This window comes from Panthera onca, chromosome D3 (assembly GCF_046562875.1).
Source record: "Panthera onca isolate mPanOnc1 chromosome D3, mPanOnc1 haplotype 2, whole genome shotgun sequence".
NCBI classification, from domain to species: Eukaryota; Metazoa; Chordata; class Mammalia; order Carnivora; family Felidae; genus Panthera; species Panthera onca.
The window spans coordinates 27,699,226-27,721,537 of NC_138350.1; the positions used below are offsets into that span (position 1 = coordinate 27,699,226).

At 40.2% G+C, this 22,312-nt stretch overlaps 1 protein-coding gene across 3 annotated transcripts in view; it reads left to right on the plus strand.

Moving 5' to 3' along the window:
• The first annotated feature begins 1,349 nt into the window (after positions 1-1,349).
• The window catches only part of CLTCL1 (clathrin heavy chain like 1), a 102,992-nt gene continuing 82,029 nt past the window's right edge, over positions 1,350-22,312 (plus strand). For 2 of the 3 annotated variants that reach the window (XM_060612990.3, XM_060612992.3), the window contains exons 1-2: positions 1,350-1,635; positions 12,258-12,465. In XM_060612990.3, coding sequence (XP_060468973.2) covers positions 1,594-1,635; positions 12,258-12,465 — 250 coding nt within the window. In that variant the 5' untranslated portion in view covers positions 1,350-1,593. Of the gene's footprint in view, positions 1,636-12,257; positions 12,466-12,748; positions 12,864-22,312 lie in introns of those variants that run through there. The other variant, XM_078435518.2, reaches the window with a different exon arrangement.

A 22,312-nucleotide genomic window follows, 5' to 3' on the forward strand; every position in this document is an offset into this window, starting at 1 on the left:
CAGTTATATATGTAAGTATATAATACGTAAGTCACTCACCAGCAGTGAGAGTACTAGAATCCTTAAATCAGAATGTTTAGTTCCTTTAGAAGTATAGACACACAGCGAGGTCCAGACTTATTAACAATCCTTTCATTTTGCTTAACCACAATTTTCTTGAAATTCTTCTAGGATGTAAGTTTTTAGTTTTGACCCTAAGCCTCACCCTCCCTGGGGGGAAGATGGTAGTGTAGGGAATGATACTATTAATGCTAAAGCATTTGGTGTACAGAGTACTTGGGGTCACAGGCATTACTGCCAACATGGAGAGATTTGAGTAGTACTACCCATGGCAAAAGTCGGCTCTATTGTTAGATGATGAGGCTACACAGATGTTGAAAGGGCAGTCTGCAAAGGTTTTGGCTGACACTGGAAAAGAGATTTAATTTGAAAGTAAGCAGTCTGTTTTCTTCTTTAACACATTTTTGGATGATACTAGATTATAAAGCAAATAATTGCACAATCACTGTGTTATTCACGGTTGACTATTAATTTCTTAAAATTACCAGTGAGCAACATGAAGCATACAGGGTATCCATTACACTGTGGGAATGCGTACACGGAATACCAAAGGTTTCCCTTCCCTGACAAACCTCTTTTTTGCAGCTGAGCCATCTGCATGCAAAACACATCGTCAAATGGTGCCTCAGAAAGCAACTGACCCCTGGGCAAAGCAGGTGTGGACTCTAGTTCCGGAACTGCTACTACTATTGCGTGACCACAGACAATCCAGGTGACCCTCAGTGGCCTTGGGTTGGTCATCTGCTGCTAGATGTGATCTTTGCAGGCTCTCCGCACTGATATTCTCATATAGCACTGTCTAGAAACTGCATGAGCCAGGAAAGGTTCCCTACAGGAGCGGGGTACACATACTTCTGAGATTCCTTTCGCGGTGGTTTTGGGACATCTGTGCCTGAATAAAAGGGTGTCTCTCAACTGTCCAGAGTTTGAGGTAGAACTTCCCCCATTGCCCGCCACCCCCTACATATGGTAGGCTCTAGGCAAGGGCAGTCCCGAGTCTTGGTTTACCTGTTTGAAAACCCTATCCCACAGGAAATTTGCTGAGGGCATCCCACGCCTAGTCCCCGTCCGTGCACACCTGCCCTGAGCAGTGGCTTGCTGCAGCCAGAGACTTAGTCGATCTTCCCGCGCACACCCTCCTGGGCACTAGCCAGGGGTTAGCCCGGAACCCCTCCACTTTCCCGCGCACACCTGCCCAGGCCATCTGCCAGGCGTTAGTTTACTACCCCTCCACTCTCCCGCGCACACCAGCCGTAACCACCACCCCAGGGAAGAGCAGACCCGGTCTTACTGCCGGGTTCCGGAAGTGCGGCTACGCGCGGAACTACTTTTCGCGGACCCTCAGGCGGCGGGCGGAGTGATTCCGCGCAGGGGCTATGCGGTGGGGCACGCGTGCCGGACGCGGGCCGGGGTAATGCGCCTGCGCGGCAGCTGCCGCTGCCGCTCGTCTCAGAGCGTGAGGGGAGCTGCCGCCACCGCAGCCACCGCCACCATCGCTTCTGTCTCCGCTGCCGCTTCGGCACCGCGCCCGCCATGGCGCAGATCCTCCCCATCCGCTTCCAGGAGCACTTCCAGGTGAGGCCCGGGCTCTTGACACCGAGGCCGGGCAGACTCCATTGCGGGTCGAGCGCTCCCTCTGTCAGCCGCGCCCCCGGCCACCCCACCTCTCCAGGGACCCGGCAGGAGCCTCTGACTGGCCGGCTGCCCAGACCTCCAGCCCCTGGCCCTCGACCCCTACTCGGGTGGAGGCGACGCAGCGCACAGACTCGGGCCGGCTGGCGTGGGGGGGTGGTGGGGCGGGAGTGCTGGTCGGTGTCGAGGCGCGCCGGCCGGTGCAGTGGGAGGGCGCGGTGGCCCGCACGTGCGGCCCCGCCAGGTGTGCTGGTCGCAGAAACCCGTTATCCGGTAGCGACGATAGTCCTTCCTGGGCGGCTCCGACCTCGATGGCATGCAGGCTGAGAGCGCCGGGTGATGGGAACCGAAGATCTGCCGAAATGTCCCCTTTCAGTGCCTATGGGAGCTTTAACCAGACTGACGAGCGGTGCACACGGATTCTAGTCGCAAGCTTTGTACCACTAAAATCTGTGTCTGAGCCTAATTTCCCCGTTTTTGCATCTCTCGACCCTTACACCTGAGTTTGCGTCTGTTGACTACCCCAGCCACTGGGGTGGTCTCGTGGGGAAGGATGATCAAATCGTGTGACCAAAGAGGAAAAGGGAGCATGGTGTGTTTTCATAACACCTTTTAATGCGATACCCCCTCCCCAAGTTTAGCTTTTTAATGAGGTCCCAGTTTGTTGTATCTTAAGTTCTCCTAATAGAGTTGTGCCTCACGAAAATAAAGATTGGCTGCCTGTGTTTGACCAAGGGTTCTGTACTGGCACAGTGTACATTTCACTCACATCACACGTACATGTCACACCTGTGAAGGCTGATATGATTCTCATTTTATAGATGAGGAGGTGGGGGCTAGATGAATAGTTTCCATTGTCTCTATGCTTTTTGTTAAATCATCACAATCCCATAAGACCCATATGATTTATTTTATTTTCTAGGTGAGGAAATCAAGGCACAAAGATGTCAAATAAGTGGTCCAGTCATTCAGGAAACAAGAGAGGGATTCAGACTCAGGTCTTTGTACTACACAGTGATATTCCAAGGAATGGGGTGGATTGGAAGGTCATGTTTTCACAGCACAGAGCACTTCTAACTCTATCCAAATGGGAAAGGCCCTGATAGTGACAGTCAGATCCTCTTATTATGCAGATTGGAAACTTGATAACCAGAGTATCCTGCTGTGGTCACTTGGTTAGTGATATAGCTGCAGATGTGTGGAGGTAGAAGTCTCCTGAATACCCATCTCCTGACAGTAATGTGAAATATCAAAATACTATCATTGCTGCTCATTATAACGATATAATAATATGATCATTTATTGAGCCATTTCTTTTGTAAATCACTATACTAATGTATTTTATAAATCTCATTTAATCTTTCTCATAACTGAGGCACAGAGAGGTTAAGTAATTCAAGTAAAATTACACAACTAATAAGTGACAGTTTGGGTTCTAACCCTGATCTCTGATTCCAAAGCCTGTGCTTTAGCCACATAAATATGTTCTCTTCGAAAGGCAAGTAAGCTGCAAGGCATTTAAATTCCTGTCGAAGTTCATTTCTTGAAGCGATACATTTTGTTATCTGGAAAATAGTTGTGGCTTGCAGCATACAGGTCATGTAAATGTGGTTTGTGGTCTCCAGCATTAACCGGGTGTTGAGGTTGCTCTGCATTCCTTGTTTTTCTAGACTGTACACTCTGTAGCTGCAGACATTTCAAAATTTCCGCTTGTTCCTTAAATCCCTGATCCTGTTACTCCCCCTTGCTGGCAGCAAATGATTGGAGAAACAAAAGCCATAAACTGAGATATTCCTCACCTTCATGCCTGCAGCCTTACAAACTTGTCTGCAGTCACTCTTTTCTGCCTTCCTTTTATCTCAAAAGTGGGGTTCCTCCTCTTTTCTGTGTTCTAGATCCTACATCCTTCCCCTTTTAGGAGGGCCTTGCTCAGTAGCATCTTCTCTTTCCTATGTTTTCATCCATTCCCTTGTGGTGGCTTCTTCCCTGGTATTGCCTCCATCTTTACGGCAAACAAACTTCTCCCTCTCTCCTATCTCCTTGACGCTCTTACCTCACAGCTAGACATCATGGAAGAATTACTTTATCCTTCCATCACTTCCCTTATATTCCTCAGTAACCTGCAGTCTGATTTTTGCCTCCACTGTTCCCCTGCACCTGTTCTTGCCAAGGTCACAAGTCGTCATGCAAACTTTTTTGTAAAGGACCAGATAGTAGGTATGTTAGGCCTTTGAGGGCCACATATTGTCTCTTGTCACATATTTTTCCCTTTTTTTAAAAATGAGAAACATTTTTTTTTAATTTATTTATTTGAGAGAGAGAGAAAGCATGAGTTGGGGAAGAGCAGAAATAGAGGGAAGGAGAGAGAATCCCAAGCAGGCTGTGCACTGCCAGCCCAGAGCCCGATGCAGGGCTCGAACCCATGAACTGTGAGATCATGACCCAAGCCAAAGTTAGACGCTTAACTGACTGAGCCACCCAGGCACCCCCTTCCTCCTTTTTTTTTAAACCATCTAAAAAATGCAAAACCCATTTTTAGTTGGGCCATGCAAAAACAGTCTGTAGTTTGCCAATCCCTGCTACAAAAAAATAATAAACTCCAACCCCAGCATCACAGACATCTGATGCATTTGACACTGTGCTTTACTGCCTCCTCATGTCCCTTTCTGTATTGCTTTTGGTTATACCACAGTGTCCCAAAGGTTTCTCCTACCTCTGTGCCCACACCCCAGTTTCCTTTGTGGGCTCTTCTTAGGCATATGCCTGGGGTCTTTCTTGAGCCCCTTTATCTTTTCATTCTGTATGCTCTACTGGGTGATTTGTATGTATTCCCATATGCTCAGTGTTTCCATGCAGGCTGCATATTTTTTGCTGAGCCTCAGAGATGCATGTGGGAGAGACAATAGCAGCCTTTGGTGAAAAGCACAGACTGAGGCCAAATGTAAGGGTTTGAATCTGGACTCAGGCCCTTACTGGTCAAGTGAATTAGGGAAATTTTGTAAACATTTTGTGCCTCCATCTCTGTAATTGTAATATAGAGATAAAAGGTATAGTTTTTACCTGATAGAGTTATTGTGAGGTTTTGAGTTAATAAATGTGATAAAATAAGGTGTGGGACAGTGTCAGTACATAATAAAATGTTCTGTTCTTGTCAGTTATTGGCATTATGACAGCTCTCTGTTAGATAAGGCCATTGCATGATCCGTAGGTTCTTCAAACATAACATGTTCCAAAATAGGGTTTTTCTTTCTCACCAAACATGTATCTTCTCCAGTGTCCAGCCATGAACCTAGGAGACAGCCATGACTTCTTCCTAACCTTTTGGTTCTTCTTTCTATTTATTTTGGGCATCATTCTGCCGTTCTCATCATAACTGATATGACCCCGGACTATGCCAACATTCCTCACCTAGATGACTGCACTAACTTTGTCTCTGGTCACCTACCTCAAGTCTTGCCCTCTGTTTTCTAGCACACAGGCAAAGAGATCGCAAAGGTTAAACATCTGCTTAAAGTTCATCAATGAACGCTTCCTTCTTCCAGGATGAAAATGCCAGACTCCCAAATGTCCTGTAAAGCCCTGCCTAATCCAGCACCTGCTCAGCTCTCTTGCTGCTCCCCCATCTTGTCCTCCAGGGCCTTCTCTGGAGCCCAGTATTCTTACCTGTGGGCTTTTGCACATGCTGTTGCCTCTTTCCAGAACATTCGTCCCCTCAGACATTACCCAGCCAAGTCCTACTTAGCCCTCTGGTATCTATCTGCTTGAATGATAGAAAGCTGTCCCTGATTTGTCAGAATTAGGAGCCCTTCCTGTGCGCCCCCATGGCTTTGGGGCTTCCTTCATGATGGAGGTAACTGTATGGTGTATAAGTGGTCACTTTCCTTACTGGACTGCAGGCTCAGGATCTCCTTCTATCTGCAGTTGTATTGTCACTGCCTGGTACATAATAGGCCCTGAAATCTTTGAAGGAATGAAGTCAATTTCATACTAAAATGTTTGTATAGCTGATGACTGATTAGTTAAAATGTAGATTGTCTAATGACAAAGTTGGTAGGCCTTTCTAGACACTCCGTATAGCTCACCTGTGACAATTTACTGTAAGTCTACTTTGTGGAGAGTACTCCTGCCTGTCACACTGACGTTTTGTTTCTGCCCCATTAAGTAATATGGTTTCTGTCTATCACATCACTTAATATTTGTGAATCTAATTGGGTTTTTTCCTGTTTTTAATTTTGGTTTGTTTCATATGAAAATTCTTTAAAAAAATTTTTTTAACGTTTATTTCTGAGAGAGAGAGAGAGAGCGAGAGCAAGCAGAGGAGGAACAGAGAGAGGGGAAGACACAGAATCTGAAGCAGGCTCCAGGCTCTGAGGTGTCAGCACAGAGCCCAACGTGGAGCTCAAACCCACAAACTGTGAGTCGTGACCTGAGCCGAAGTCAGATGCTTAACTGACTGAGCTACCCAGGAGCCCCTGGAAATCCTTTTCTTTTTTTTTTTTAAGTTTATTTATTTTTGAGAGAGAGATAGTGGAAGTGGGGCAGTGAGTGAGGGAAAGAGAAAATCCCATGCAGGTTCCATGCTGTCAGCATAGAGCCTGACATGGGGCTCCATCTCACAAACTGCGAGATCATGAACTGAGCCAAAATCAAGAGTCGGACACTTAACTGACTGAGGTACTTAGGTGTCCCTCATAAAAGAATTATTTTTGTGTTTTGTTTGTAAAACTATAGTTAAAGAAAATTCTTGGGCCAGATTTTCCCCAGAGGAAAAACAATAGTTTTCTAATGGTCAGTGGGAAAGTAGAAATCAGTGTATAGGAACTTTTATTCTACAGTCAATTTTTCAGGAGTGTGCCCAAAGCAGAAGCTGTACTTTTATATCTAATGCATTGTAATAAAGCATTCCTTCCACTTCAGCTTAAGATTGCAGCAATTTATTTAGCTTTATTTATCCTGTCACCCTGGTTTTGAGAGGATGACTAGTTCTGCAGAAATATTTTTCTTGTATTATATGTACTGTTTGAACTTTTTTTTTATGTTTATTTATTTTTGAGAGAGAGAGAGAGAGAGAGAGACAGAGCACAAACAAGGGAGGAGCAGAGAGAGAGGGAGACATAGAATCTGAAGCAGGCTCCAGGCTCTGAGCTGTCAGCACAGAGCCCGATGCAGGGCTCGAACCCACAAACGGTGAGATCATGACCTAAGCTGAAGTGGGCTGCTCAACTGACTGAGCCACCCAGCCGCCCCTGTACTGTTTGAACTTTTTTTATATTCAGATATCTAAGTTTGAAGGTTGTTGCTGTTTGTGCTGAAAATAGAGACAGGACTAGGAACTAACGACACCTTGATTCAGAAGAGGAATGGCTGTAAGAGTTTTGAAATGTGGCACAGCTCAATAAACAGAGAACATATAAACATGTTCCCTCAAGGTTTCAATTATGTAGCATATCTCTGAGGTGATGTTCTTAACGATACAGAGTCTAAATAAAAATAAAAAAACAAACAAACAAAAAACATACAGAGTCTGCCGAGGTGGTCTATTTTACATATAATTTACTTATAGGAGCAAGGTGGTCACTAGTCTTAATCAGTGCTTCCCAGCCCATCTCTGTAGGTGCCTACATTAAACACTAAATCAGAATCTCTGAGAAGTGAGGACTTTGGCCTTTCTTTCCAGATGAGTCTCACACGCAGCTGGATTGAATCAATCTTTAGTCATTCATAATTAAAGAGTTTGTTGTTTGAAGCCTTTTACATGTGAGTAGGAAAGGCAGCACTCTAAAGAGTAGATTGAGCTTGAACTGAAAACAATTCATGAGCACCTGCGTCTGCTGGAGAGACCCCTGGGGAGTCACTCTGAAAGGTGACAGTGTACTCACAGCCTACTACATGTTTGGTTTAGGTTGCCATTTTGTGAAACGGTTTTTGGTACACTAAGACAAACAGCAGGCTCCTTGTGTACTGAAATTGTTGTGCACCCATATAAATGTTTTTAAGGTCTTGTGTAAGCTGTTAAATTTTGCCTGTTGGTAGACTGATGATCCTTGTATTGGAAGTAGATACTAGGCCAATCATTTACCTTCTGACTTTCTTATTTACAAAGTGGTCACCCAGGGTGTGTGGAAGGGTCAGCCTTTGTGAGATTGTCCACAACAGTGGTATGGTAAGTGAGCAAATATTAAACGAATTTGGGCAAGGGGTGCCTGGGTGGCTCAGTCAGTTGGGTGTCTGACTCTTGCTTTTAGCTCAGGTCATGATCCCAGGGACATGGGATCAAGCCCTGCGTTGAGCTCCATGCTGAGCGTAGAGCCTGCTTAAGAGTCTGTTTTCCTCTGCCCCTCTCCCTGCTCGTGTGCTGTCTCTCTCTCTCTCTCTCTCTCCCTGTATGTATGTATGTGTATGTGTATACACACACACACACACACACACACACACACATATATGTATTTTATATATGAATGAATGAATAAAATCAATTTGGGCAAGTCCTCTTTGGAAGAATAAATTATGATCATAGAACATATTTAAATGTTCAGAATCCTTGAACTGCACAAGATTCTCAGTACTTTTTGAGTTTATTGGATTAAAAGAGTTACTATGTACTAAGATCTTAGTCAAGGTCCCTCTCCACCAGTTTCTTAAACATTCTGTAGCTGGGGCAAAGTCTGCTTGGAACAAGTTTTAAAGTAATACATACACATAGGAAGAATAGTATAAATGAAAATTAAACCTTTCTGTTCAAACTTTGGGTCCCTTTTCCCAGAAGAAACCACTATTAAGGAAACCATATCTCTTTCAATCCTGCTATGAAATTCCCTCCTTTTACTTTTGTAACTTAACAGAATTTGAAGATCTTTCTTTTAAGATTATATAAAGATTGCAGCATATATTTGACAGTATTGCTTACTGATATTCTTCTGGGGCAGTAGTTGTTGACACCCTGTCCCCCGCCCCCCGCCCCCCATCCTGTAAGTATTTCATTGCTTTCTTCGTGAATCTGTTGCTTTCAGTCTATTCCATATTTTCTTCTTTTGCTTCTCTTGCTTAAGGCCTGCTGGTGGCCTCCATGCCAGGGAGAGATTACCATAACTCTTGGCTGGCTGAAGAAGGATGCCGCAGAGCTGGGCTAGCAAAGTTCAGTGACAAAATTAGTATTCAAGGAGATCTTGACAGGCAGGCATCCAACTAGTTGACATTTAACACGTATAAATATAGGGTCTTATGTGTTGGTTTTAAAATACAGAAAACCTACATTGGTGTAATTTGAGAGAGGTTCTGTAAAGCACTACACAGATGTAGTTTTTAAACTGTTCTGAACTAATCTAGTCTTAGAATTTTAGGATAGTTCTAGAAAAGACCTCTGTGTCCTCATTCTTCATAGGTCCTCATTCTTCATAGGTCCTCATTTACAAGGCTCCCTCTTTAAGCTAAGAGAAAGCTTGTGGTAAGTTTGACATACAAAATCTATTTTTAAAAATTAAATTATTTTCTTGACTGCCTAAAACTAGTAACTTCTTTACTAATTAATTATTGAATGTCCACCTGATGGGCACTGTGATAAGGCAGTGAATGAGCCTGAGGAAACATATACAGAAGGAGAAAGGACTAGCATCTTCAGAGACAAGAGACATGAAAACCTGGGATATTATTGCAACTGAACATTCTGGCTCTTTGGTATGGTCAGTTGGTGTTTTCACCAACAGCCCTGTATAAACACAGCTGCAGCCTTCCCAGTCATACTGTTGTCCCTAAGCCCCTTAAATATAGAAACCACAGAGTTGTCGGATGAGTAATTTCTTTTTATGTTTTCCCCAGTGTCAGATTTGAATTTGGATTCATTTAATTGCAGGTCTTAAGAACTGAAAAAGATTATTAAATAATATCTTGTGTACTTTTGCTTAACTTGTATATACGTTGTTTTAAATGTGTAGCTGTGTTGCCTTTCAGAATAATTATTCTAGGAATCAGGAGTCCTTAGTTGTAGCTATTAACTAATGAGAAAACATGACTTTGGGCACACCACTTCTCTGGGACTCTGTTTCTGCATATAGAGTAAAACTCAGTGGTATTTGCTATTTTATATGTAAAAGTTCTTTTTTGTGGGATTGTCCTGTGTTTGGCATGCCTGGCCCCAGCCCACTAAATACTAGTAGTGTTCTCTAGTCATTGTACAATTCAGATTGCCCCTGATTGTTTCCAGAGACTGCAGGATACTGCCCCTGGTTGAGAACCACCTTCTTCCTTCTAGTTCTAATAGCCTCTGACTTATTTTTGGGTACACTGTTCTCAGCTGTTAAAACAGCGTCTTCCTTTGTGAGGTACTTTTACCTTTTCCAAGTACCGTGAATGTGTGTATATGCTTTTGTGTAAGGAACTGGACATAATCATTAATATTTAAGAACTTACTGTACTCAAGAGATTGGGTACAAATTCTTGATGATATTTGGAGTTGAAATCAGAATGTTGCCATATTAACCCAACATCCCCAAACTAAGAATAAAGTGAAAATTTAGAAAATGTAGGCCCACTTAAGTGTATGGCTCTGAAATGTAAAGATTTTTTTTTTTTTTTTTGAAATGTAAAGATTTAACAGTGTTGGGTGTTGGGTGCTTGAGTGTTAGGGGGCTCTCCAAATGTTACTATATGCTTATATAGTATAATGCTTATTTAATTAAAAAAAAAAAAAAAGGAAGACTAGGTAGGTCTCCTGGGAACATTCTTTCACCCTGTTGTTTCTCTCCCTCTCTCTGCCCCCAAAGGAACTTTTCATTGTCTCCCTATCAGCAACTTCATATAGTTCAACCTACTGATAATTGTTAGTCTCCATGGTCTGTGGGCTCTGGATGGTGTGACTATATCTTATATATCTTACTGTTTTCAGAGTTAGTGATTAGCAGGTAGCATGCGTTCAGTACTCATGAAATTAATGTATGAAAATTACTTGCTGTGAGAAAGTCTCAACTTTGATTCACTATACTACTGCATTTACTACATTAAGCTCCTGCTTCAGATGTGTGAAAATAAAATGTGAATTTCAAACAAGACAGTATTGTGGTTTAGAATACAAGCTTTATTCACACCTGTCTCCATCATTAATCAGCAGTGTGGCTTTGGGAAGATTTCTTAACCTAAAAGTCTTGTGTTGTACTAGTGTAAGTTGTGCATAGCATACTTCCCTCCTGGGTTAGCAGAAAGGTCAGATAAGGTGACCTGTTGTCCTGCAGCCTGCTCAGCAGCTGGAATATTAAATATGTGCTAGAATCTGTACCACAAGAGACAAATAAGATATAATCCTTGCTTTTAAGGAGTTCATTGGGGAATAAAATGTAGAATAAAGAATTATACTGGCAGTATGAATAGCCTTATTTGTGCTTCTTCTAAAGACTGATCATTATTTTTAACAAGTGGTTCCCAATCTTTGTTGCTAGCATAAACTTTTATACAAGATCACACAGGGTAACTAAGAGTCTAGTCAATAGCAGTAAGGTTTGGGTTGAGCAGAAAAATGTTTAGAAACAAAGGTGCCTTGTAAGGTAAATTGGGGCAGGGGAATTTTATAGATATAAGCATGGTTCTCTTGAGTGTGTGTTTTCCCAGGGTTTTTCATTGAAGTTTATCTCATTAATAAACTTGGTTCTTATTTAAACCAAGCACTATGTATAAAGTGACCTTTGAAGAAAGGTGCCTGATTTAAGTTTTACACAAGGTCAAGCAATCCATCTACCTCCAAAGATGTACCAGACCTGTTGACTTTTCCTTGGACATGCCAAGAAATATTTAAACTGACTGAGAAATTAAATCAAATATGATATGTGGGGTTGCTTTAAGGAAAAGAAAAACTCTTGGCTAGATCTTTGTTACTGTTTGCTTTTGGAGAAACTGGTTTTTGTCTTCTTCCTTTCCCCTCTTTTCCCCTGCCTTCACCTCTCCAAGACCACCTTCTTGCTGAGGCTCTCCTCAACTGTGGGTTTATCTGTGAGTTATTCTTTGTGGGCTCCTCCACCCCCTCCCAGCTGATGTCTACCTGTCTGTATTGCTCAAGGCATCCTTCCCTCTTCCTGGCATTATCCTTATTCTTGTGTGTTTTCATCAGTCTGTATGATTATAAGCCCCTTGAGATTTGACTCACAGCCTCCTGTTGATGCATTGCCTGTACCTATTAAAGGTATAGAAATACAAGTCAATGTTTGCCTCAGTTATTTAATGACAAGTTTTTTCTAAACTCCTTTTCCTTAAAAAGTTTATTTATTTTGAGAGAGAGAGAGAGTGAGCACAAGGGAGGGGCAGAGAAAGAGAGGGAGAGAGAAAATCCCAAGCAGACTCTGTGGTGTCAGCGCAGAACCTAACACAGAGCTCAAACTCATGAACCATGAGATCATGACCTGAGCGGAAACCAAGAATTGGACACTCAGCAGACTGAGCCACCCAGGTGCCCCCAAGTTTTTTCTAAACTCTTGTTTTACTTTTCTTCCTTCTATTAGACTTTGCTAAATAATGGACTAGATATACTGTGTTTCAGAGAGGAAAAACTTAATTTTAATCAAATGTTTTCTTTTTCTCTTTAGCTCCAAAACCTGGGAATTAATCCAGCCAACATTGGATTCAGCACACTGACCATGGAATCTGATAAGTTTATATGTGTCCGAGAAAAGGTTGGTGAGCAGGCACAGGTAGTGATTGTTGACATGAGTGATCCAATGGCACCAATCAGACGGCCCATCTCTGCAGAAAGTGCCATCATGAATCCAGCCTCTAAGGTGATAGCTTTGAAAGGTAAGCCTGATAGTATTTTCAGAAAGGAATTTTACCTCACTTTACCTGATTTGTTACCTTACATATCAGACGGCTGTCAATAAATTTACAGCCAAGTGTCATCGATAATACTAAACTTAATTATCGATAATACTAAACTTAATTACAAAAGTTTTAGCCAAGGCTGTTTTGCATACCTTATTTAATGAGAGGCCCATGAGCACCTGGGCTTTTTGTGACATCATGCATACTGCTACATACATGAGGGAGTGCATGCCCAGTGTCTCATCCTCATGGCTGCTACATCTGGAAAGGCCAACACTACTCTGCACATGTTTACCAGTTGGGCTATGTGGTGCCCTTGACCTCATAATGGGCTGCTTTACAGTGGCGCTCCAGGGATCCTAGAGTATGCCAAGGTACTGCTTCTCTTGTGAAACACATTGAGGACAGTATAGTTGTTGATAAATAGAATTTTACTTCCCCTGAACTCAGGGGGATGTTGGATGCTTGAAATCTTCTAGTTACTTTGAGAATATAGAATCTATGATTTGGGAAATTGAAAGGATTATGTATATAGTGGACTTGTTAATATTTAATGCAAAATGTATTATCACTTACCTTGAAAAGTGAAAACTCTTTCTGGAGCTAAAATTTGTGAATGCCAAATATTAGCTTTGCCTGTGCTTCTGTTTTGTTACAGAAATAGGGTCTACTTTGTCCTTTCAGTAAGTAAATGGACATATGGGAGTTATAACCTTTCTATTTAAAAAAAATAGCTAAATTTTTTTATTCAGATGACTTTTTTTCTGTCAACTCTATTTCTCATCAAAGTATTTTTTTGAACATGTAGTGTAAAAGATGTAAACTAATTTTAATTGAAGAAATTGCTAACTTTTATGGATTTATTTATTTATTTATTTATTTTTAAAAAGTTTATTTATTTGGAGAGAGAGAGCAAGAGTGCCCCTGGTGGAGGGACAGAGAGAGATGGAGAGAAAGAATTCCAAGCAGAGCCCAATGTGGGGCTTGATCCCTGAACTGTGGCATCATAACCTGAGTCAAAATCAGGAGTCGGATGCTTAACAGACTGAGCTACCCAGGCACCCCTATGGATTCTTCATGATTGTTTTGGTTCTTCTGCATTTTCTGTTTTGCAGTACTTTTTTTTTTTTTTTTAGTTAACTAATTTTTTAAAAGTAGGCTCCATGCCTAATGTCAGGCTTGAACTCATGACTCTTGAGATTGAGAGTCACATGTTCTACCAAATGAGCCAGCCAGGTACCCCTATTTTGCAATACTTTTGAGAGACCTTATCTGTTGTGGTGTTTGCTGTTTGGTATACTAAGCGGGTCTGAGAGACAACCAGCAATTTAGTCTTCCTGGTCCTCTAATATGATTCTCTATACCGGTGTGCACTGTGGATCTCCTAGAGGGAGTTGTTGGAGTGTGGTAGGAGAGTGGAGAGAACTCGGTATTTACATGCTCTCAATCCCTCCAACCGAAGTGGCAACACACCCGAAGTTGAACAAGTTGGGTTTACTACTTGTTTAAGTGAGAGAGAAATCACACCATGGGGAGCTGGGAGGTGTCACAGTATTAATAGAGAGTGTTAGAAAGAAACTTTTGTAGGATTTGGGCTTCAGTTGGGTGATTTGGGGGATGGTCTAAGGAAACAGGAGTTTGCTATAGATTGGATGTTGTTAGGGTCACCTAGGTGGCTCAGTCAGTTAAATGTCTGACTTCAGCTCAGGTCATGATCTCATGGTTCGTGAGTTTGAGTCCCGAATTGGGCTCTGTAGTGATAACTCAGAGCCTGAAGCCTGCTTCAGATTCTGTGTCTCCCTCTCTCTGCCCTTCCCCCATTCTCTCTCTCTCTCTCTCTCTCTCTCTCTCTCTCTCTCAAAAATAAACATTAAAAAAAGAAAGATTGGATGCTGTTAGAAAGTGGGGGTAATTTTATGATTAGGTGTCTCAGTAAATCTTACCTATAGGGGAAGGGCAGACTAGAGTGAGGATAAAGCTGGAATTGGTTAAAGAAGTAGCAGTCATGCATTTCAGCCAAGAGAATGGCTGTTTGGTATTTTGTGGGTTTCCCAGTTACCTTGTTTTTGTCTGTACTTAGATAAGATTCTGAAGCAGCCTTGCTTTGTCTCACTTTATCATGGTCTCAGAGGGACTTGTCTGAGGTTGGTGTCCTCTGAGATGGTTTATGTCCACTAGGAGAGCAGTATGGTTTGACTGTGAGGTCTGGCCAGCTTCCTGATGGCAGGCGCTGCTCTTTTTTTTTTTTCTCATTCTCAGTGTTCATATGAATTGCTTCATCTATGGCAGTTGACTGCTATTTTCTTTTGCATGAGGAAGTGTGAGCTGTGGAACCAAAGTTATATAATTTTAAGTATTTATTCTGTTTTTATTACAATCTTGTGGCTGTTAGGATAACCTTGGACCCTTGTAGTACAAATTTTTGGCAAGTGTTGGTGGTGTGTTTCAAAGACCCTAGACCAAAATAAGCAAAAGTGTCTTAAAAAAAAAAAAAAAGATATTTGTACAATGGCTAAATTTAATTAAATTAAATTTAAAAATTAAATTTAATTTAATTAAATTTAAAATTTAATTTAATTTAATTTAATTATAATTTTATTGTTTCACATGACTTAGTTCCATAGGTGCCAGTGTGAAAGCATGAAAGTGAAGTCAAGGGTCCTGGTCTTAAATCTCACAGACTACCCATTTTGGCTGGTGAAGTCTTGTGATAGGAAAAGGGCTCTTCATGAGATGTACCTCTTTTTTAAAAAGGTCTGCCTTGGGGCACCTGGGTGGCTCAGTCGGTTAAGTGTCCGACTTCAGCTCAGGTCACGATCTTGCGGTCCGCGAGTTCGAGCCTCGCGTCGGGCTCTGGGCTGATAGCTCAGAGCCTGGAGCCTGCTCCCGATTCTGTGTCTCCCTCTCTCTCTGCCCCTCCCCCATTCATGCTCTGTCTCTCTCTGTCTCAAAAATAAACGTTAAAAAAAAATAAAAAGGTCTGCCTTTGCAGTCTGTCCTTTTATCTGGCTGAGAGCTCCTGAGGTCCTCAGCCCATGCCACTGCCCATCCTTCTGGAGAAGCCTGGAGCAGATTCACTTACCCACACTTTCTTCAGACTGTCTCTACTGATGCTTTTGTAGTGAATATTTTAAAACCAGAGATACATTTTTACCCTTGACAGGAAATGGGGGTAGAATTCCTCATCTGTTGCTCATCATCTTAATGAAACATTAACACTCTAAGTGAGGGATAGGTAACCTGTTGTTTTTGTACAGCCCCAAGCTAAGAATGGTTTATATATTTTTAAAAAGTTGTAAAAACAGACAAATATGTGACAGAGATCTTGTATGCCCCTATAAAGAAGTTTCCTGACTACTTGCATTATTGGCCCGAGTATATTTCTTACTGTTATTATGAAACATAGCACTTTGAGTAGTCATTTGTGTTTCTTTTTACAAACTCTACCTTTTCCCCTTAATTTTTAGAGGTAGATTGAGTATAGGCTATACAGTGCCAGCCTAGCAGTTAGCACTTGACCCAGGTCGGGAGGGGAGAGGTGGTGGGATGGTACCCCCTTGCGGTAGCACATTCTTCACCCTGACAATTGGAATCTGACAGAGGATTCATTCCCAAAGGAGGTTGGTCCCTTTTATTTTTTTTTTAATTCTTTTTGTGTCACTAAATATTTTGTACCTCATGTAAAACAAGTCCTTTTTAACCAGTCTAGTGACAACTTGACAAGTTTTTGAATTAGAGGAAATTTCTTATATGATCCCCGGCTATTTGAAACTAAAAGGTACCTCTATCCTATAGTTGAACTTCTAATCCAGTCACTTTTTTCTTTCTTAACCATTTTTTTCAGGTATAATTTACATGCCAGGAAATTCATTTATTATAAGTGTACAGTTCAGTGACTTTTAGTAGATTTATTGAGTTGTCAGGGTGCCTGGGCGGCTCAATTGGTTAAGCGCCCGACTTTTGATTTCAGCTCAGGTCATAATCTCATGGTTGTGAGATCAAGCCCTGAGTTGGGCTCTGCACTGAGCATGGAGTCTGTTTAAGATTCTCTCTCTCCGTCTCTCTCTGCCTTTCTCCCAAGTGCCTGCACACGTTCTCTCTCTCTCAAATAAATAAATAAAAGTTAGAAATAAATAAAAAATAAAAGTCAGTGTTAAAAAATTTATTGAGTTGTGGAACTATCACCATGCTCTGGTTTTAGAAAATTTCTGCTATCCCAAAAAGTTCCTTTGTTCCTGTCTGCAGTCATTCTTCACTTCTACCTTTAGCCCTAGGCAGCTACTGATCTGTTTTCTGACTCTGTGGAGTTGCCATTTCTGGACATTACAAATAAAGGAATCATACAATATACAATCTTTTACATCTGGCTTCCTTCAATTAGCATAGTATGTTTCAGGTTCATCTACATTGTAACTTGTATCAGTAGTTAGTTCATTTTTATGGTTGAGTAAAATTCCAACTTTATTATTCCATGGATATATCGCATTTTGTTTATTCATTTATCCGTTTAGGGACATTTGAATTGGTGCTAGTTTTTGGCCATTAAGAATATTGCTGCTGTGAACACTTTCCTACAAGTCTTTGTAGATGTATATTTCCATTTTTCTTGGGTAAATACCTAGGAGTAGAATTGCTGGATCATACAGTAAATTTTTTTAGTTCTTTAAGGCACTACCAAACTGTTTTCTAGAGTGACTGTACCATTTTACATTTCTGCCAACAGTGTATGAGGAGTCTAGTTTTTGTAACATGTATGCAACACTTGATATTGTCTTTTTTATTAAAGTAATTCCAGAGGCTACCTATGGATACCTCATGGTGGTTTTAATTTGCATTTCTGTAATGCCTAATGATATTAAGTGTCTTTTCTTTTCATGTTGTTATTTGTCATTTATATGTCTTTTTTTTTTTTTTTTTTGCCATTCATGTATCTTGTTAGAGAAATGTCTTCAAATCTTTTGCCCATTTTTTAAAGGTTTTTTTTTTAAGTTTGTTTACTTATTTAGAGAGACAATGTGAGCACAAGCGAGGGAGGGGCAGAGAGAAAGAGAGGGAGAGAGAGAATTCCAAGAAGGTTCTGCTCTGTCAGCATAGAGACCAACTCGGGACTCATTCTCACCAACTGTGAGATCATGACTCACTTATTGGGCTCACCCAAATCAAGAGTGGAATGTTTAAACTGGCTAAGTCATCCAGGTGGCCCTGCCCATTTCTTAATAGGCTTATTTGTCTTATTATTGAATTTTAAGAGTGCTTTGTATATTCTGGTTATAAATCATTTATCAACTGTGTGATCTGCATATATTTTCTCCTAATTTGTAGCTCTTCTTTTTATTTTCCTAATATATCTTTTGAAGAAAACATTTTTTATTTTTGATAAAGTCCGGATTACCACTTTTTTTCTTTAATGGATCTTGATTTTGGAGTCTTACCCAGGAATGCTTACCCTAGGAGTGCAAAGTCATGATGATTTTCTATATTTTCTTCTAATGGTTTTATGGTTTTAACGCTTACATGTAGGTCCATAGTCTGATTTAAGTTACTTTTTGTGTATGGCATGAGATAAGAATGTTAGGTTTTTCTTCATTTCCTCCTCTTCTTTCTTCTTCTTTCTTCTTTCTTTCTGTTTTTTCCTTTTCTTTTTCTTTTTTCGGTGGAGTAAGGGCATTCAGTTGTCCCAGCACCATTTGTTGAAAAGACTCTTCTTCCCCATTGAATTATCTAGGCAACTTTGGTAAAAATCAGTTAACCATATAAATAGAAAGACCTATTTCTGGACTCAGTTCTATTTCATTGATCCATATGCCCAACCTTGTGCCAAATACTTGATTACTATGGTTTTATAGTAAGTTTTTTTTTTTTTATGTGTATTTATCTTTGAGAGAGAGCACAAGCAGGGAAGGGGCAGAGGGAGAGGGGAACAGAGGATCTGAAGCTGGCTCTGTGCTGACAGCAGCAAGCCCAGTGTGGGGCTTGAACTCATGAACCGCGAAATCATGAGCCTAGCCAAAGTCCGGATGCTCAACTGAGCCACCCAGGTGCCCCTATGGCTTTGTAGTAAGTTTGAAATGAGGTAGTGTTGGTATTCCAACTTCATATTTTTCAAAATAGTTTTTGAAACTATGAAACTAGGTCCTTTTAATTTCCACTTAAGTTGTAGGATCAGTTTCTACAAATAGCCTGATAGGATTTTGATAGGGATTGCATTGAATTTATTAATCAATTTGGCAAGAATTGCCATCTGACAATATTGAGTTCTCTAGTCATTTAACATGGAATGTCTGTTTATTTAGATACTCAGTCAATGATGTTTTACACTTTCTTTTTTTTTTAATTTTTATTTTATTTAAAAACATTTTTTTAACATTTATTTATTTTTGAGAGAGAAAGAGACAGAGCATGAGCAGGGGTAGGGGCAGAGAGAGAGAGAGAGAGAGAGAGAGAGAGGGAGAGGGAGACACAGAATCTGAAGCAGGCTCCAGGCTCTGCCAGCACGGAGCCCGATGTGGAGCTCAAACTCATGAACTGTGAGATCATGACCTGGGCTGAAGTCAGACACCCAACTGACTGAGCTACCCAGGTGCCCCGAATTTTTATTTTATTTTAGAGAGAGAGTGAGAGAGGACACAGGGGAGGGGCAGAGAGAAGAGAGAGAGAGAATCCTAAGCAGGCTCCATGCTCAGCCATGGGGCTCTATCTCACAATTCTGAGATCATGACTTGAGCCAAAATCAAGAGTTGAACACTTAACTGACTGAGCCACCCAGATGTTCCTGTTTTACACTTTTGGTGTACAAATCCTGATATAGTATGATACACATAGTTGATACACATTACATTAGTTTCAAGTGTATAACTTAGTGTGATTCCACAAGTCTGTACATTATGTTGTGCTCACCACAAGTATAGCTACCACCTGTTACCATACGGTGCTATTATATCATTGACTGTATTCCCTATGCTGTACCTTTTATCCCTGGGACTTATATCTTCCATAGCTGGAAGTCTGTGTCTTCTATTCCCCTTCACCCATTTTGATAACTGATTTTTATATACACATCTGTATTCTGTACAATTGCTAAACTTCTTTATTCTTAGAGTTTTTAGTGTGTTTCTTCAGATTTTTGATATACCACATCATGGTTATCTGCATATAGACAGTTTTACATCTTCCTTTCTCATCTGGATTCTATTCAGTTTATTTCAACATTGCATTGGCAGAATAGAAGTGGCAAGAACATGAGTGCCTGGGTGGCTCAGAGGTTGAGTGTCTGACTCTTGATATGGGCTCAGGTCATGATCTTGTGGTGGTGAGATCAAGCCCCACGTTGTGCTCTGTGCTGCCAGCAAGGAGTCTGCTTGGGATTTTCTCTTTCCCTCTCTCTCTGCCCCTACCCTGTGTGTGTGCATTCTTGTCCTCCCTCCCTCCCTCCCTCCGTCTCTCTCTCTCTCTCTCTCTCTCTCTCTCTCTCTTTCTCTCTTTCTCTCTTTCTCTCTGTCAAAATAAAAATAAAAAAAGAAGTGGCAAGAACAGACATCCTTGACTTATTTCTGAAATTGGGGAAATAATTTAGTCTTTCATCATTGAATATGATGTTAGCGGTAGGTTTTGGATAGATGAACCCTTTTTTAAGTTGAAGAAGTTCCCTTATATTTTTATTTTGTTTAGAGCTTCTATCATGAGAAGGGGTTGACTTTTTCAAATGCATTTGATGCATCTGTTGAGATGATCATATGGTTTTGGGCCCTTAGAGTGTAATATATTATGTGAATTGACAAACCAACCTTGCATTCCTAGAACGAATCCCTCTTGGTAATCGGGTATAATTGTTTTTATGTATAGCTAGATTTGGTTCACTCATATTTTAAGGACTCTTCCATTTTTGTGATAAGTGTCTGTGGTTTCTCGTGATGACTTTGTCTTTGGTTAGTATTCCCTTACAGAATGACGTGGGAAGTGGTCCCTCTTCTGCTTTCTGAGTTTGTGAGAGACTTCTTATTTCTATTATCTTTGAATATTTGATAAACCTTAACAGTTAAAGGCTTCTGAGTTTGTGTTTTTCTTTGTGAGATAATTTTAAACTAAGAACTCAACTTCTTCACTTGTTGTAAATCTGTTCAGATTTTCTTCCTTGTGTCAGTTTTGGTAATTTATCTTACTAGGAATTTATATACAAGTCATCTAAGTCTTCTAATGTGTTGGCATAAAATTGTTCATACTCTTCTTGTAATCCTTTTAATTTCTTCAAGATCACCAATGGTGTCCTCTCTTTTATTCCTGATTTTGGTAATTTGGGTTTGTCTTTTTTTCTTGATCAGTCTGAGGTTTGTCAGTTTTCTTGATTGTTGTGAAAAGCCAACTTTTTGTTTTATTGATTTTTCTGTATTACTTTCCTGTTATTTTTCCTTGATTTTTGCTCTACTCTTAATCTCTGTATTTTTGTTCCTTTGGGTTTTGTTGGCTCTTTCTGTAGTTTATTAAGGTGGAAACTTACTTGATTTGAGATCTTCTTTTGTAAGTACATTTTTAAAAAGTATTTATTTAAGTACTGTATCTGTACACCCAACATGAAGCTCAAACTCACAACCCTGAGATTAAGAGTTGCATGCTGAGCTAGCCAGGAGCTGCTGAGGTCTTCTTTTAAGATCTTGACATTTAAAACAGTATATTTGCCCTAAGGGTTATTTACATGTGTGTTGTTGAATTTCCAGAATTTGGAAATATCCCACACTTTTTTTTATTATTGATTTCTAATAATTCTATTATAATCAGATAATTTATTTTATATGATTTCAAGTTTTAAAATTTCTTAAGACTTTTTTATAGCCAGCATATGATCTGTCCTCAAATATGTTCCAGGTATACTTGGAAAGAACATATTTTCTTGTTGGGTGATGTGTTCTAAAGATGTCAGGTTGAATTGGACAGCAGTATTCAAATATATTTTTCTGTTTAGTTGTCTAATTATTGAGAGTGGGGTATTGAAATCTCCAACTTTTTTTTTCAATATTTAAAAATTGTGGCTAGATACATATAATGAAATTTATTATATTAACCATTTTTTAGTGTAAGCACATTCATATTGTTGTATACCCATCACTACCATCCACCTCAGAACTATTTTCCTTTTGCAAAACTGAAACTCTGGACCCATTAAACAATAACTGGGAGAGGAAGGAATGAGGAACTTCCTCTCTCAGTCCCTGGCATATACCATTATACTTTCTGTCTCTACAATTTTGACTACTCTAGATACCTAATATATGTAGAATCATACAATATTTGTCTTTTTTTGACTGGGTTATTTCACTTAGCATGATGTGTTTCTTTGTTTGCAATTTTTTTTATTTAAAGTTTATTTTGTCTGAAATTAACCACCCTGCTCTCTTTCAATTTTCATGGAGTATCTTTTTTCATCCTTTCACTTTTGACCTCTTTGTGTCTTTGGATCTAAAATGAGTCTTGCTAGATAGCATATAGTTGGATCACGTTTTTGTATCTGTTTTGTCAGTCTATGTCTTTTGATTGGAGAGTTTAATCCATTTACATTTAATGTGTACTGATGAAGGACTTCTGTCATTTTACTATTTGTTTTCTACATACTCTATGGCTTTTTTGTCCTTCATTTCTTACATTACTATCTTTTCCTTATGTTTACTTGGTGTTTTTTTGTTTTTGTTTTTGTTTTGTGTGAAAACATTTAAACTCCTTTCTTGTTTCTTTTGTGTATATTCTACAGCTATTTTCTTTGTGTTTGCTATGGAGACTATATTTAACATTCTGAAGTTATAACAATCTAATTTGAAATTATACTGGCTTAACA